This window comes from Vanellus vanellus (assembly GCF_965231255.1).
Source record: "Vanellus vanellus genome assembly, chromosome: 9".
Classification (NCBI taxonomy): domain Eukaryota; kingdom Metazoa; phylum Chordata; class Aves; order Charadriiformes; family Charadriidae; genus Vanellus; species Vanellus vanellus.
Window position 1 is genome coordinate 19,672,475 of NC_138914.1, and position 13,781 is coordinate 19,686,255.

Sequence of the window (13,781 nt, forward strand, 5' to 3'; positions counted from 1 at the left end):
GGGGAGCCAAGAAATCCCAGCGCCAGCGGGCGCTGCCCTTCCCCTCCGGGCAGTAAACAGGCTCCCTTCGTTGGCAGCAGAAACGCCTAAAATTTTCCATCCTCTGCAGCCTCGTGCGCTGAAGGTAACCAGCCCCGCCGGCAGCGGGGTGACTGGAGGGGTCACACACAGCTTTCCGCTGCCGGAAGGGCTGGAAGTCCTCAACGCAACGCAGCTTCTTGCTCGGCATCGCCTGCTTTGGTTTCCCTCCTCCCTTCCCACGGGGAAGACCCTGGATTTTGGGAAGAGGCAGCCGGACAGATCCAGCCTCCCCTCTCTCATTTCGCCCCGCTGAGCGTGAGATGATGCTAAGCCGTTCCCAGCTGGACACGAGCGGAGAGGGGCGTGGGGCGGGTGGCTGCGAATCCCTCATGGATGCCGGATAACGGGGCGTTAGTCACATCCGCTCATGCCGGACAGGTCCGGGCAAGGTGTGAGAGATCAGCTTGGGGACGCAGTGGCCATGGGGCCAGGAAGGGAGGTCAGCACCCACCCCTGCCCCGGGGGGGCTGCAGGCACAGCCCTGCCCCATGGGTGACAGGAGGGGGACTGGGGTGTCCCCGGCAGACACTGAGCTGCTCACAGGGCCAGTGAGCCACAGCCATCGCCTTGTTTGACCTCCCCAAGCCATAACACCCCACGCAGCCGCCCAGTCCCCCTCGAGGCCACCACGATGTGTCCCTCCTGGAGCTGGGACCCCTATGGATCACCAGGCAAAAATCCCAGCGCCTCGTCCTCCGCAAGCCGAAGTGCTGGCAGGACATGCCGCACCACTCACTCTCATTACAGCTTTCGTCAGCGGCTCGTTTCCGAGCCGGCTTGCGCGGAGGAAATGATGAGAGGTGTCGGCGGCCACAGGAAAACATTTGCAGGACGGCCAGGGGGCACAAAGTGAGATCACACTCGCCCCACAGGCAGCCGGCACCACTCGGGGGGACGGGCAGCGTCCCAGCACAGGGTCAACCGGGTCCGAGAAAGTCGTCAGGCTCTGGTGATTAATGAGACGCTGATTTGGCCAGGCAGGCGATGAAGGAGCAGACAGGCAGATCCTCCCCCTCCCACGACACCCGGGTCCCTTGCTGACGCCCAGGTCCCTCCAGATCTCCCTCCCCACATGGACGGGGAGAGGGGCCTGAGCTCCAGCACCACTGAGCTGAACAAGAAAATTAAATATATTTATATAAACACATTTTAGTTTTATATTTAAAGGATCTCACAGCAGCTACAAGCAGAGTCACAGTCCAACAAAGTCACCAACTCCTGCTAGCGCTGCTTGACAAACTGGAGCACCTGGAAACGGCCGACACTCACGGCCCCTTCACCACCAGTTCAGCCACGTGTGCGCTGACACCCCCTCTCAAAAAAACAGGGGGCTCAGAGCGCCAGCAGCAAACAGACTGGCACAGCAAAGCCCACCTCCCCTCGGCTCTCCAACATCTTCTTCCACCCAGGGGCACAGCCACTCACCCACCCACCCTCTCCAGTAAGACAGCTCTTGGACTTGCGGGCTCTACAAATAATTTTATTGAAATTTAACAAAAGTGGACAGATGCACTGGGAGGAAGGACCATAAATAGTGTACGTTTCCCAAACCCATGGGTCCTACCCACACGCTAGAGGAGCAAGGAGCCTAGTGTTGGTGAGTATGTTTCGGCTACACATCCACACGGGAAAAACACGTCGCACAGAAATCATTAAAAAAAAAGAAAAAAAGAATCAAAAGGAAATCTTTCCTTATTTTTTTTTTTTTGCTTGCTCCAACACCACAGTGGACACAGATACTATTTACAGCGACCTTCACATTTTTAAGATCCCTACGGGTGCTCCCAAGGCCCTGCTGCCGCAGGAGGGCTGGAGGCTGGTGGCAGGGAGGGGGTCTGGGGGTGGTGGTGGAAGGGGTTGGCTGCTCCAGGGACCAGCCTGGGAAGAAGGGGGGCAGGACGCAGCTTGTTGGCAGCCTGCAGAGGTTTGCTGCCGCTCGGGTGACATGGCGGGGTGGGAGAAAGCATGTTTTTTTGGGGAAGCACGTTTGACGCCCTGGGGGAAGGGTGGGCAGCCTGTCAGGGAGGACAAAAGCATCCTCGCTAAGCCGGTCTCCGTCTCTGCCCCCCCCCCCCCGCCCCGCCTCCCCGCGGGGTACGGGCCCTGCCTCGTCAGCAGATTTTTGGCCAGCAGCCAGGCAAGGGGCTCCCAGTCCGGGCAGGGAAACGGCACCGGTCCCCTCCCCACTCCTCCTCCGCCTTCCCCGGGTACCCGAGGCAGGTTCGGTGCAGCTTCCCACGCCCTCGGACAGCAGCAGGTCAAGGCAGTACAGACAGCCAGACCACAGCTTTCTCTCCTCCTCCTGGGGACAGCAGCTCCTGCTCTCCTCCAGAGCCCGAGGGACACCCTTCCCAGGGAGATCCAGCCCGGGAGAAACTTGAGAGCAGGTGGTGCGAATAAGAAACACTTCAGTGGGGGGGATTGTTTTAAGACAAGACTCTTTCAAGCAAGCAGGAGAACAAAAGATGTTGAAAGAAGCGCCCAGCATCACAGTGTAGACAAGCTCCCTGCCGGAGCCCTGCCCAGCCCTGCCTGCTTCCCTGCCCGGCGGCAGCCAGCACATCCGCTTCACCCTCTGTACTTCGCCCTCCGTGCTCGCTCCTGTCGATGGGAACAGCGGGTGGGGGGACGCAGAAGGAAGAGGTGGTGACAGGAAGACGGCAACAGCCACGCCGCTGTTATCTCCCCGAAGCCGGGAATGTGGCCCCGCGCCCAGGCGGCTCTCAGCAGGCGCGGGGATGGATACATCCAACGTAGACACCGACAAGGCTGGCAGCCAAGTGCCAGCGGCTTAAATTAAAAATCGAGGTAGCGAACGTCTGAAGTGCTTAGAAAGTAAATAAGTTCTGGAACGAAAGAGGAGGAAAGCCGAGCTGGCTGCTGCGGCGAGCAGGCTCTGACCCAGTTTAAAGCTGTGCCCGCCGCCCCACGGCCGGTCCTCCTCTGCCTGCCCGGTTCGGTGGCAGCCGAGCAGGGAGGCAGTGGCTTCCAGCGCTGGTGAGGCGCAGCATGGATCAGGCCTTTCCCCAGCCCTGCAGCGGCTGGCTCGGCGCCCCAGGGCCCGCACACAGGGGTGAGAGATTTTTTGGTGCTGCCGAGGTGACCCCGACCTTCTCAAGTGGGAGGAAAGAGGAGAAAAAGAGCAGGACCTTCCGAGACGGAGCAGAAAGCCTCCCTTTAAAGTGCATTGCATTTCTCCTCCTGCCGCCAGCTGGGACGCGGGAGGAACCGTAGCTCACATCACCAGGGAGATTTCCAAGCCAGGGCAGGCGCACCGATCGATTGTTTTCAGGGGACAAGGAGGAAAGAGATGATTTCCTTCCTGCTCAGCTCTGTCAAGGCCCACCCCACCAGGAGGTATGTTCAAGACAGGAGCTGGGGACGAGGACCTTACAAGGAGACCCCTTGCCCAGCAGCCTGGTGCCGCAGCAGGCGAGGGACAGCGCTCGGCAGGAGCCAGCTTGCTAACAGGGGAGGCAAGTCCGCTGCAGAGCTAGGGACCTTGCTGCCACCAGTGGCGGCCGTGGACGGCAGAGATCTCCTGCAGGCAGAGGGATTTCAGGCAGCAGCGAAGCCAACATCCCCAGAGCCGGCATAAGTGGGGAAACGCACTGGGGGAAGAGACCGAGGTCCAAGATAGTGGCATCTGATCTCCATCCCCTTCCCAAGAGGAGCACAGCAGCCAGCCAAATGTGCTTCGAGATTGACCCCCCCAGCCTGCCCCATTTATCCTCCATCAACGGACCCATCCAGGGGAGCATCATGTAACACCCGTGTCCAGCAACACACTGCAACACTGGCCATCTAACCGCCGGGCCCAAGGGATGTCAGGGCCCCAGACAGCGCATTACCTTGGCCTGGCTCTCCCTAGGCCACATACCTGAGAAGCGGGGGATTTTGTCTGGTGAGAAGTGCAGGCTCGCTCTCCCTTTAACAGCTCAAACACAGCAGCTCACTTGCAGTTCCAGTTACCCATCAAACATCGGCTAGAGGCTACAAAAGGTATTTTAGTCTTCTGACTCAAGCGAGGATGTTTGTAAGCAGTTGTTGCACAAGGTCACCCATCTCCTGCGAGGAGCGCTAGCCAAGCCCAGCCCAGCCTGCTCCGTCCCGTCTCACCTCCGGGCGAGGGGTGAGCCACTGTCCCCGCCACGTGCCCAGAGTCCTCTTCAGGTGGGAACACAACGCAGCCTCGCCTGGTGAGGCTGGGGACGGTGGGACAGGGCCTCCTGCCCGCAGGCAGCAACGTCTGGCGACTCACACCTCGCAGATGATCACCGGGAAATCCACGTGAATGCGAGGGTGCTCTAGTTTCACTATGCCCTGAAAGAAGAGTCAGTGGTGAGCAGAGGAGACCACCAAACAACAGCCCCAAGCCCTGCAAGTCACCCCGTACGACAGAGGACACCGTGCCCTCGAGGAACAGGAGTCCCTAAGGCTGCTGTGACACCAGGTATGCCTGAACAGCAGCACGCAAAGTGAAAGTACTTTGCCCTTCGAACTCGTCCCTGGAGAGCCGAGGGCGGCATGGCTGGCGGCCACACATGGCGGGTTTGGAGCTCAGCAGAGCGAGAAAGGAGGGAGCTGCTCTGCCAGGCACTGCCCGTGCAGCAGCTGGTGCGTGACTGGCAGATATTGGCCGTCTGGGCTTTTCATCCGGCACCTTTCATTCACGGGATTTAAAAGAATGAAAAGAGCTCTCTGAGAGAAAGCAGTCAGGGCAGCTGGCGGACAAGAAAAGCAGCTTTCTATCCAGAGGGGAGGCTGCTGAATGCACGCTCCTTCCACGCCAGCTACAGGCGCCTTTCCCATGCTCCGTCCAAGCCTTCTCCTGTTACAGCACCGGGACGACCCGATGGCAGGTGGGGGGCTGGGGGTGGAGGGGAGGCTCAGGGATGGGCCTGGACTCACAGAGCCAGAGAAAAGCCTGGGCTAGCAAAGGGCTATTTAGTGCCGGTGTTTGCTGTCTCTGGCTCAGCCGAGCTTTCCAGCCGCGTGGTGTCAACACACAGTGAGGACAGTTAGGAGACAGTCTGCCTCTGCAAGAACCCCAGCTTGGGGAGCAGTGGCAAATTCTCCCCTCCCCCATAACTGTCTGCACAGTACTCAGACAGATCCCATCCCTCTGAGGGACTGCTCACCCCTCGGAGCACACCAGGTGCTTGCTAGAGCCATGCCTTTTTGCATATTTAAAAAAGACTCCTGCAGGGTCTCTCTCCAGCCCTGGTTTGATGCTCCCTCTTCTCCAGTTAGGCCCCCAGAAACTTCCCTACAATGCGGGCTATCTTTCTCCTGCACCGAGACCCTTAATTGGTGGCCCAGCTGCTGCCCGGCTTCACCTCAGTGGCTTAATAGGAGACTTTTGCACTGAGATGCAAAACACATAGCTGTCAAAAACACTGTCACCACTGAGCAGCTGGGGGGAGTGTGCTTTGACTGCTGCTCCCGAAGCCAGGGCCTGGCCCTCCACAGTGATGTGACATCAATTGAGCAAGTGCAACACTCCATGCCCTGGGGAAGGTGGTCAGTGATGGGACACCGCAGCAGTGCACAGCTGCCTGGCACTCTGCGCCCCACAACACACACTCAGCTGAGCTATCTTCCCCAGCCTGGCGCTGAGGCACTGTTTCTCTCTGGAAAGGGGCGCTGGAGGGTGCCACCAGCTCTCCTTCTTCTGCCACAGCCTCACTAGGTGACATGGGTGTGAGTCAGGACACACAGGAGCCATGACCCCAAGGCAGGGTGAGCAGAAAGCCTTCGCCTTCCCAACAAGATGATGCCCCAGGGGAGAAGGCAAAGCTGGGACTTCAGCTGTCACCATGGCACTTTGGGATTCACTATCACCCACCCTTCCCCACACACTACCTGAGGTATCAGGTTCTTGTGTATCCTCTTCAGCTTGGCGCGCTTCCTCCCATTCTTGGTAACGATTGTCTCCTCGTAGAACTCATGGGCGAGATCCCCATCCTCATCGTAATACATGGAGCTGCCGAGAGCAGAGGGGAGGTGGGTAGGTAAGAGCCTGACAACAGCTGCCGGCTTCCCGCGCCCCGAGCAGGGCAGGGCAGGCAGCCGGAGCAGGCCGCCACCACCAGCCCTGCGAGGGCTGCGGCGACCACCGGGAGCTGCCCTCTCCTCCGCCGGCGCCCCGCGGAAGACTAGGGCCTGCGTTGTCCCCCACCCCGCCACGCCGGTGCCGCTGCTCGGGCAGGCCTGGACCGACCCAGCAGCGGAGCCCGCCCCAGCTGTCATGGCAACCGCCCCCCTCCCTCCCTCCCTCCCTCCCTCTTCGGCCTCTCACCCGCGGCGTGTGAAGACGAAGGGGGTGGCGGCGCGCGCGGCCCGCGCCCGGGCCAGGGCCTGCTGCCCGCCGGGGCCCTCGGCGCCGCCGCCGCCCGCCGCCGGGGAGGCGAAGGGCCACAGCCCCCGCGACTTGGAGCCGCTGGTGCCCATGGCGGCGGCGGGGGCGGCGGGAGCGGGGCTGAGGGGGGGGGGGGGGGAAGGGGAGGGAAGGGGGGCAGCGGGGAAGCGGCCCGGAGCCTCCCGGCGACACCGACCGACCGCCTCCCTACGTGCCCCGCGCCGCCGCGCTGCGACACTTCCGGCACCCGCGCTGCCCCCCACACGTGACCAGGGAGGGCGGGAGAAAGGTGCCCGCGTCACGTGAGAGCGGCGCGGGGCGTGCCCGCCTCCCCGCCTGCCGCCGGCGGGAGCGCTGGGGACGCGGGTTCGAGCCCCGCGGCGGCCGCATCACCCGCGGCCCGGTGGGTGTTCGTGCCTCTTCCCACCCCAGCCCAGCCCGCCCCGGGCCTCCCCGCCAAGGACACGCCGCAGGCCAGGCCTCGTCACCAAGATGCCTTTATTGGTGCTCAACGCCCTGCTTCCCCCAGGGGACGCTCACGCTCCTTGGGGACACCCACTCCCCTGGGGACACCCGCCCCCCGCGGGGACACCCACTCCCGTGGGGACCCTCACTCCCCGGGCCAGCCCCATGGGGGCTGCGACGGCCCGGTGGGTCCCGGGGTGCCCCATTCCACCCCCCTCCCCGGTGCCCCCACCCGCCGGCGGGCGAGGGTCCCGGCGCGCTGGCTGGCCGCGGGGACAGGCGGCGTGGTCACCCCGGCGTGCGCGTGGCCAGCGCTTCCTGCATCTTCTGGCGGCAGCGGGCGTAGCGGTGCCGCAGCCGGCGCACGTGCTCCTCCTCCTCCCGCTGCAGGATGCGCAGGAAGTTGTGCAGCTCCGGCAGCGTGAAGGCGTCCCACTGCGGGCAGACGGGCTGCCATGGCAACGGGGACATGGCGTCCCCCCCGCCACGGCCACGTCCCCCGGGGGGTGTGGGTGCCAGTCCCCTCCCCGTCCCCGCACTCACGTTCACCTCCCCGGTCTCGTTCTCCTTCAGGACGAAGCTGAGCACCTTCTCGCTGGGGCCGGCCAGCAGCCGCAGCCGCAGCGGCTGCTCCTCGTCGGCCAGCTTCCGCAGGTACACTGCAACAGCGGCCACGTGTCAGGGCGGGGACACCGCCACGGGGACATCACCGCCATGGTGACACCGCCACTATGGGGACACCACTGCCACGGAAGGCAGGGGACACTGCTACCAAGGGCGATACCACTGCTACAGGGATGCTGCCACTACAGGGATGCTGCTGCTATGGGGACATCACCACTACGGGGGACACCACTGCCATGGAGGACACTGCTGCTATGGGGGACCACGCCCATGGTGACAGGGAACACTGCTACCAAAGGAGGATACCACTGCTACAGAGATGCTGCCACTATGGGGACACCCGTGTCACAGGGGAGACTGCTGCTACAGGGGTACTGACACCATGGGGGTGCTGCTGCCATGGGGATGCCACCACTATGGGGACATCACCATCGGGTCACTGCCACCATAGGGGACACCCCCCCAGCCACTGGGGACACTGTCACCAAAGGGGATACCACCATAACAGGGATGCTGCCACCAAAGGGGATGCTGCTGCCCAGGGGAAGCTGCCACTATGGGGACATGACTACCAGGGAGGACACTACCGCCATGGGGGACACCACTGCCATGGGGATGCTGCCACCACAGGCGACACACCCACTGCCATGAGGGACACCACCACCAGGGGGATGCTGCCACCACAGGGGACATGACCACCATGGGGACACCACCACCCCAGGGACATTGCCACCATGGGGCCGCCCCCACCCAGGGGAAGCTGCCACCACAGGACACAGCCACCGTTATGGGTACAGGGCCACCCCAGGACGCTACCTTGCTCATCCTTCTCAGACCTCTCAAAGAGAGCGAACTTGCGGGGGTTGTCGACGACGGTGAACTTGCGCAGGAGGGCGTCGATGACCTCGCTGGCGCGGGTGTGTGAGAGGATGTGCAGGTGCTTGACGGTCCCCTTGGGCAGGTAGAAGGACGTGCGGCGCTTCACCCCCTGGGCACGCGGCCCCGGCCGCCCCGCATGCAGGGAGGGGACCCGCTTGGTGGCCGGCACCGAGACGGGGCGCACCAACTTCAGCTGCACCTTGATGAAGCCGGTGTAGGAGCCATCCTTGTTCTGGGAGACACCAGCGGGGGAGGGGGTGAGCGGGGCCAGGGCAGGGTGCCATGACCCACCCTAGCCCTGCACCATCCCCGTACCAGGCTCATGAAGAGGTTGCTGTTGATCTGGCTGTTGTACTCCTTGATCCGCTGCTCCACCTGCGCCTGGTCCAGCTCTGCCTTCTCCCACTCGCTGGGCTCATCCTGCACGACAGCACCCAGGATGAGCAGCACTGCTGCCGGAAGAGGGGGACATGGGAGACACCCCTCTGCCCGCCCTGGCGTCTTGTCAACCCCCAGCCTGCACCGAAACACCGGCTGACACACGCACAGGCGGTTGCGTGGGGTTGCATCAGCCCAGCTGGCGCTGAGCTGGGCTGTGCTGGGGAAGCACGGCTGACCTCACCGCAGCCCCAGCCCTGCTCTGGGGATATCAGCACTGGCCACCACCACCACCACCCCCCACCGCAGCCCTCGTCCCTGAGGCTGCAGGGATGGGTGAACCTGCCGCGAGGACACCCTGGGGCTGGGTGTCCCCTCCCAGCACCCCAGATCAGAGCAATGTCCCCGAGGCAGAGCGCTGGCAGCCGCCAGCCTGGCACCCAGGCGGCAGGGCAGGCTGGGCGCCCGTGGGGACGCCCCGGGATTTGGGGCAGGAGGGCTGGGCTGAGGGGTGCAGCTCACCTGTGCCGCCGGCGCCCCACTTCAAAGTGCCGGCCCCACACAGGGTGGACCCAGGCGCCCTGGCTCGGCATCCCCACCACCAGCACCCACTAATGAGTGTTTACGTGGGGCCGCGGAGCCGCCGCGCAGAGCCGCACGTGTCCCCACGGCGCCGTGGGGCTGGGGTGCACCCGGAGGTCCGAGCCCTGACAGCAACCCCACGGCATACAGGCGCTGCCGGGCCTTGCCGCGGTCCCTGTGGGACAGGGACAGCTGTGAGGCTGCCCCGGGTGGGGGTGTCACCCTGACACCCCCCAAGCACTGTCCTTTGCCCCCTCCAGCAGCGGCTGCAGCCCCAGGCGGCCATGGGGTGGTCGTGCCAGGCGGCAAAGCCCCGTTTGCCCCACAGTGCCACATCCAACTGGGCAAGCACCCAACGGCCACGCTCACCCCAGTGGCAGGGCCATGGTCGCCCCCCCCTCACACCACGGCAAGACCATGCTCGCCCCACACCTGCCCCACAGCAGGATCGCGCTCACCCCATGTTTGCCCCCAACTTCCCCCGCACCAGGACCACCCTCGCCCGCTCCCCGGCACCCAGCCCCCGGGGGGTGCGCTCCCCCCCCCCCGGCTGACGTCACCCCGTCCCCCATGACGTCACGGCCGGCGGCCCGGGAACCGACCTGGCGGCGGCGCGGGCGGCGGCCGAGGGAGGTGCGGGCGGTGTAGAAGAGCTCGGGCTCGGAGTCGGAGTCCTCCTGGCTGCAGTAGCCGCTGCTGGTCGTGCTGCCCCCGGTGCCCCCCGCGCCGCCCCGCCGCAGCGCCAGCGCCGCCGCCGCCGCCCCGCAGCCCCCGGCCCCGCCGCCGCCCCCCGTCCCGGCCACGGGCACGGTCACGGCTGCGGCGGCAGCGGCGGACACGGCCCGCCCCGCCCGCCCCGCCGCCCCGCGGGCACACGGGCACACGCGGCCCCGCGCCAGCCCGGCCGGACCCCGGGCGGGGGCCCGGCTCAGCCCGCTCCCGGTCCCGATCCCGGCGCGGCTCAGCGCAGCCCCGCTCCTTGTCCCGGCGCGGCTCCGCCCGCTCCTATCCCGGTCCCCCGTCCTGGCTCAGCCCGGTGCCTATCGCGGTCCTGTCCCGACTCGGCTCAGCCCGGCGCCTATCGCGCTCCCGTCCCGGCTGGGCTCGGCGCGCTCCCCGGCCCCGCTCCCGCTCCGGCCCCGCCCCGCCCGTGGGGCTGACGCGGGCCGGGGGCGGCGCGGCGCGGTCCCGCTTCCGGCGGTGAGTTCACCCGCGCCCGGCGCCGCCCGCACACACCGAACCCGCCTGTGCCCCGGACCGGACCGGCGAGCACTGCCCGGGCACGGCACGGCATGGTCCGGCACAGCCCAGCCCAGTATGGCTTGGCACAGCCCGGCATGGCACACCACAGCCCAGGCCAGCCCAGTATGGCACAGCCCAGTATGGCTTGGCACAGCCCAGTATGGCATGGCACAGCCCAGTATGGCTTGGCACAGGCCAGCATGGCACAGCCCAGCATGGTGTGGCACAGCCTAGCATGGCATGGCACAGCATGGTATGGCATGGCGCAGCCCAGTATGGCACAGCCCAGCATGGTCCGGCACAGCCTGGCATGGCACAGCCCGGCATGGCACACCACAGTCCAGCATAGTCCAGCATGGCCTGGCATGTCATAGCACTGCCCAGCATGGTTTGGCACAGTCTGGCATGGCAAAGCCCAGCAAAGCCCAGCCCAGCCCAGCGTAGCCCAGCACGGCATAGCCTGGCGCAACACAGCACAGCATAGAATCATAGAATACCAGGTTGGAAGAGACCTCAAGGATCATCTGGTCCCACCTTTCTTGGCAAAATCCAACCTTTCTTGGCAAAATCAAACTTTTCTTGGCAAAAAGTGTGGCACAGCACAGTTTGGCATGACATGACATGGCCTCACACGGCACAGCATGGCACAGTCATCCCCAGCCCGGGCAGACCCCAGGTTGGCCACCCCCGACCCGTGCCCTCCCTCGCAGACACAGGCCAGGCCCTACCACGTTGGTGTCCTTCTCCAGCTCCTGCTCGGTGCCATCGTCCTCGTCGCCGGCACCTGGGGGGCCGCTGCAGTCCAGCCGCACCAGGGCCCGGCACCGGTAGTGGCAGGTGAAGCTGCAGTCTGGGGACAAGGACAGGACAGGGGGGTCAGTGGGGCCACCCATCCAGTGGCACCCCAAATCCAGCTGGTGGGATTTCAGGCTGCTTTGTGCTGTGTTCCCACCGAAGCCAGTATCACCACCAGGGCCTGGCCTTGGCGGCTGTGCCAGGGAGGCTTACCGGTGCCCAGTGGGGCAAGGGTTGGTGTGTGGTGCCAGTACTGGTACCCAGTACTCCTGCCTGCACCGCTATCGGTGCTGCTACCTACTGCCTGGGATGCCACCACGCCTGGTGCCGGATGCCTGCCCGTGCTGTGCCGGTGCTGGGGCCCTGGGGGACAGCACCCACACGGGACCGGTTGCTGTGCCATGCTGCTGGCCAGTACCGTGGTGCCCGTGCTCCCTGCCTGGGCTGGCCAGTTGGGGATGGCCGAGATGCCCAGTGCCCACTTCAGGTGTCTGGTGCCCAGAGGCCCGGTGGCCAGTGGGGGTGCCTGGTATGGGGATGCCCAGTGGGGGTGCCTGGTACCGGGATGTCTGGTGGGGGTAATTGGTACCAAGATGCCTGTGCCTGGTGCAGGTGCCCAGTACAGGGATGCCTGCTGCTCTGTGGGGCTTCCTAGTACTGGGACACGTGGTGCATGGTGGGGGTTCCCACTACTGCCTGGTGCTTGTTAGGGGTGCCCAGTAATGGGATGGCTGTGACTGGTGGGGGTGGCCGGTGCCAGGACACCCTGTGCCTGGTGGCAGGATGGCCGGTGTGGGTGCCTGGTGGTGGGATGCCCATGTCCAGTGGCAGGATGCCTGGTGGGGGTGCTCTGTACCGGGATGACCGGTGCCTGGTAGGGCTGCCCGATGCCGGGACGCCCTGTGCCCGGTGGCAGGATGCCCGGTACCGGAACGCCCGGTGGGGTGCCCAGTGGCAGGATGCCCGGTGGGGGTGGCCGGTGGGGGGGAGGCCCGGGGCGCGGCGCGGTACTCACGGCGGCACTGGAGGCTCTTCCTGCCGCCGCCCCAGACGAAGTCCCCGCAAAGGTCGCACCAGGTGTGCAGCCCCCGGCGCCGCGGCTCGAAGCGGTGTCCGGCGCCCGGTACCGCCGTCAGCCGCGGGTCGGGGTGTGCCCCGGGGCCGGGGCCGGGCCCGGGCCGGCGGGCCGGGCTGATGCGCAAAGCGTTGGTCCGTTCCAGGCGGCCCCGGCCCGGCCGCGGCTCCGGCTGCAGCTCCCGCAGCTCGATGAGCTCCATGGCCCGGCGGCCGCGGGCGCTGCGCGGCGGCGGGGCGGGGGCCGGCACCGGGGATGGGGCCGGGGCGGGGACCGGGAGGGGCCGCCCCGTCCGGACACTGCGGGGGGGAAACTGAGGCAGGAGTTGGGGGCGTCCCGGGGTCCCGACCGCCCTCCCCGGTCCCGGAAAGCCCGGCGGGGCGGGCTGGAGGCGGGGATGAAGCTCCCGGAGCCGCTGCCGGGGAAGGGGGCGGGGGGGGGGCCGCTCCGGCAGCCCCACCGTCTCCACTAGCTGTCCCAGCAGCGGGGCGAGCCTTGCTCCGTGCCTCAGTTTCCCAGCGGGGAAGAGGGCTGGGGAACCTTTCAGTGGGTGAGAAGCAGCCAAAGCTCCCCCAGAGAGCCCCCATGCTCTGTTCAGCCGCAGCCTCTGCCGAGCAGCCCCGGCTCGGGGCGAGAAGTCAACCCCTGTGGCCAGACCGAGATGGTTTCCTGCTCGCTGTTGTGGCTCCTGCAGCAGCAGCACTGGTGCAAAGCCTGTTTTGGGGTGCGTGTGTGTGTGAGATCCCAGGTACCCCATCAGAAAAGAAGATGCACCATCAACCTTTCCCAGCTGTGCTCAGACCAAGGCTCCAGCCCTTCGTCAGCCGCTGGTGGCCAGGGAGAGAGGTGGGGATGCGCCCCAAGGCAGAGCAGGCCACCAGTAAACCCTGCTGGTGGGCAGGGGGCCAAGCCCTCGGGCTAACATCACATCAACTGAAAGAGGAGCGTGTGGGGGAATCGCCCCTGCGAGATGGCAGATGACGAACACCCGAGAAATTCATCTGCTCTCTCACAGCGAGGTGCTCGTGCTAACCACATCCTCTGCCTCCTCCAGTTGCTCTAACGATGGTGGCCAAAAGATAAGAGGTGGCATGGAGGCTTTTTCACCCCCTTCCCTCCTCCGGCTCATGTGCCTCGGCTGCAGGGGGCTTGGCTCATCTGGTAACTAGTATTGGCTCTTTTTTTGGGTTCTCTGGGATTTCTGTTGTTGCAGAGGGGAAAGATGGCCACACACCTCTCTCCCTGGGTGCAAAGGAGGGGAGGAAGCGGTTTAGCAACTTGAGCTAGGAGCAAAAAAAG

At 65.3% G+C, this 13,781-nt stretch overlaps 2 protein-coding genes across 3 annotated transcripts; both read right to left on the reverse strand.

Moving 5' to 3' along the window:
* Positions 1 to 1,545: 1,545 nt before the first annotated feature.
* Positions 1,546 to 6,546, reverse strand: TUSC2 (tumor suppressor 2, mitochondrial calcium regulator). Of its 2 annotated transcripts, XM_082487628.1 has the most exons (4): positions 6,383 to 6,546; positions 5,947 to 6,067; positions 3,962 to 4,404; positions 1,546 to 2,927 (listed from the first exon to the last, which is right to left on the reverse strand). In XM_082487628.1, exons 1-3 carry the CDS (start codon positions 6,532 to 6,534, stop codon positions 4,339 to 4,341), a joined length of 339 nt encoding a protein of 112 aa, XP_082343754.1. In that variant the 5' UTR covers positions 6,535 to 6,546; the 3' UTR covers positions 1,546 to 2,927; positions 3,962 to 4,338. The 2 variants fall into 2 exon arrangements, with proteins under 2 accessions (XP_082343754.1, XP_082343753.1); XM_082487627.1 differs by lacking the exons at positions 3,962 to 4,404; positions 5,947 to 6,067; positions 6,383 to 6,546 and adding an exon at positions 3,231 to 3,943.
* A 581-nt stretch (positions 6,547 to 7,127) lies between these two features.
* RASSF1 (Ras association domain family member 1) lies at positions 7,128 to 12,704 on the reverse strand. Its single transcript, XM_082487676.1, has 6 exons — positions 12,423 to 12,704; positions 11,341 to 11,462; positions 8,726 to 8,830; positions 8,348 to 8,642; positions 7,451 to 7,566; positions 7,128 to 7,342 (listed from the first exon to the last, which is right to left on the reverse strand). Exons 1-6 carry the CDS (start codon positions 12,682 to 12,684, stop codon positions 7,196 to 7,198), a joined length of 1,047 nt encoding a protein of 348 aa, XP_082343802.1. The 5' UTR covers positions 12,685 to 12,704; the 3' UTR covers positions 7,128 to 7,195.
* Between the last annotated feature and the right edge of the window lie 1,077 nt (positions 12,705 to 13,781).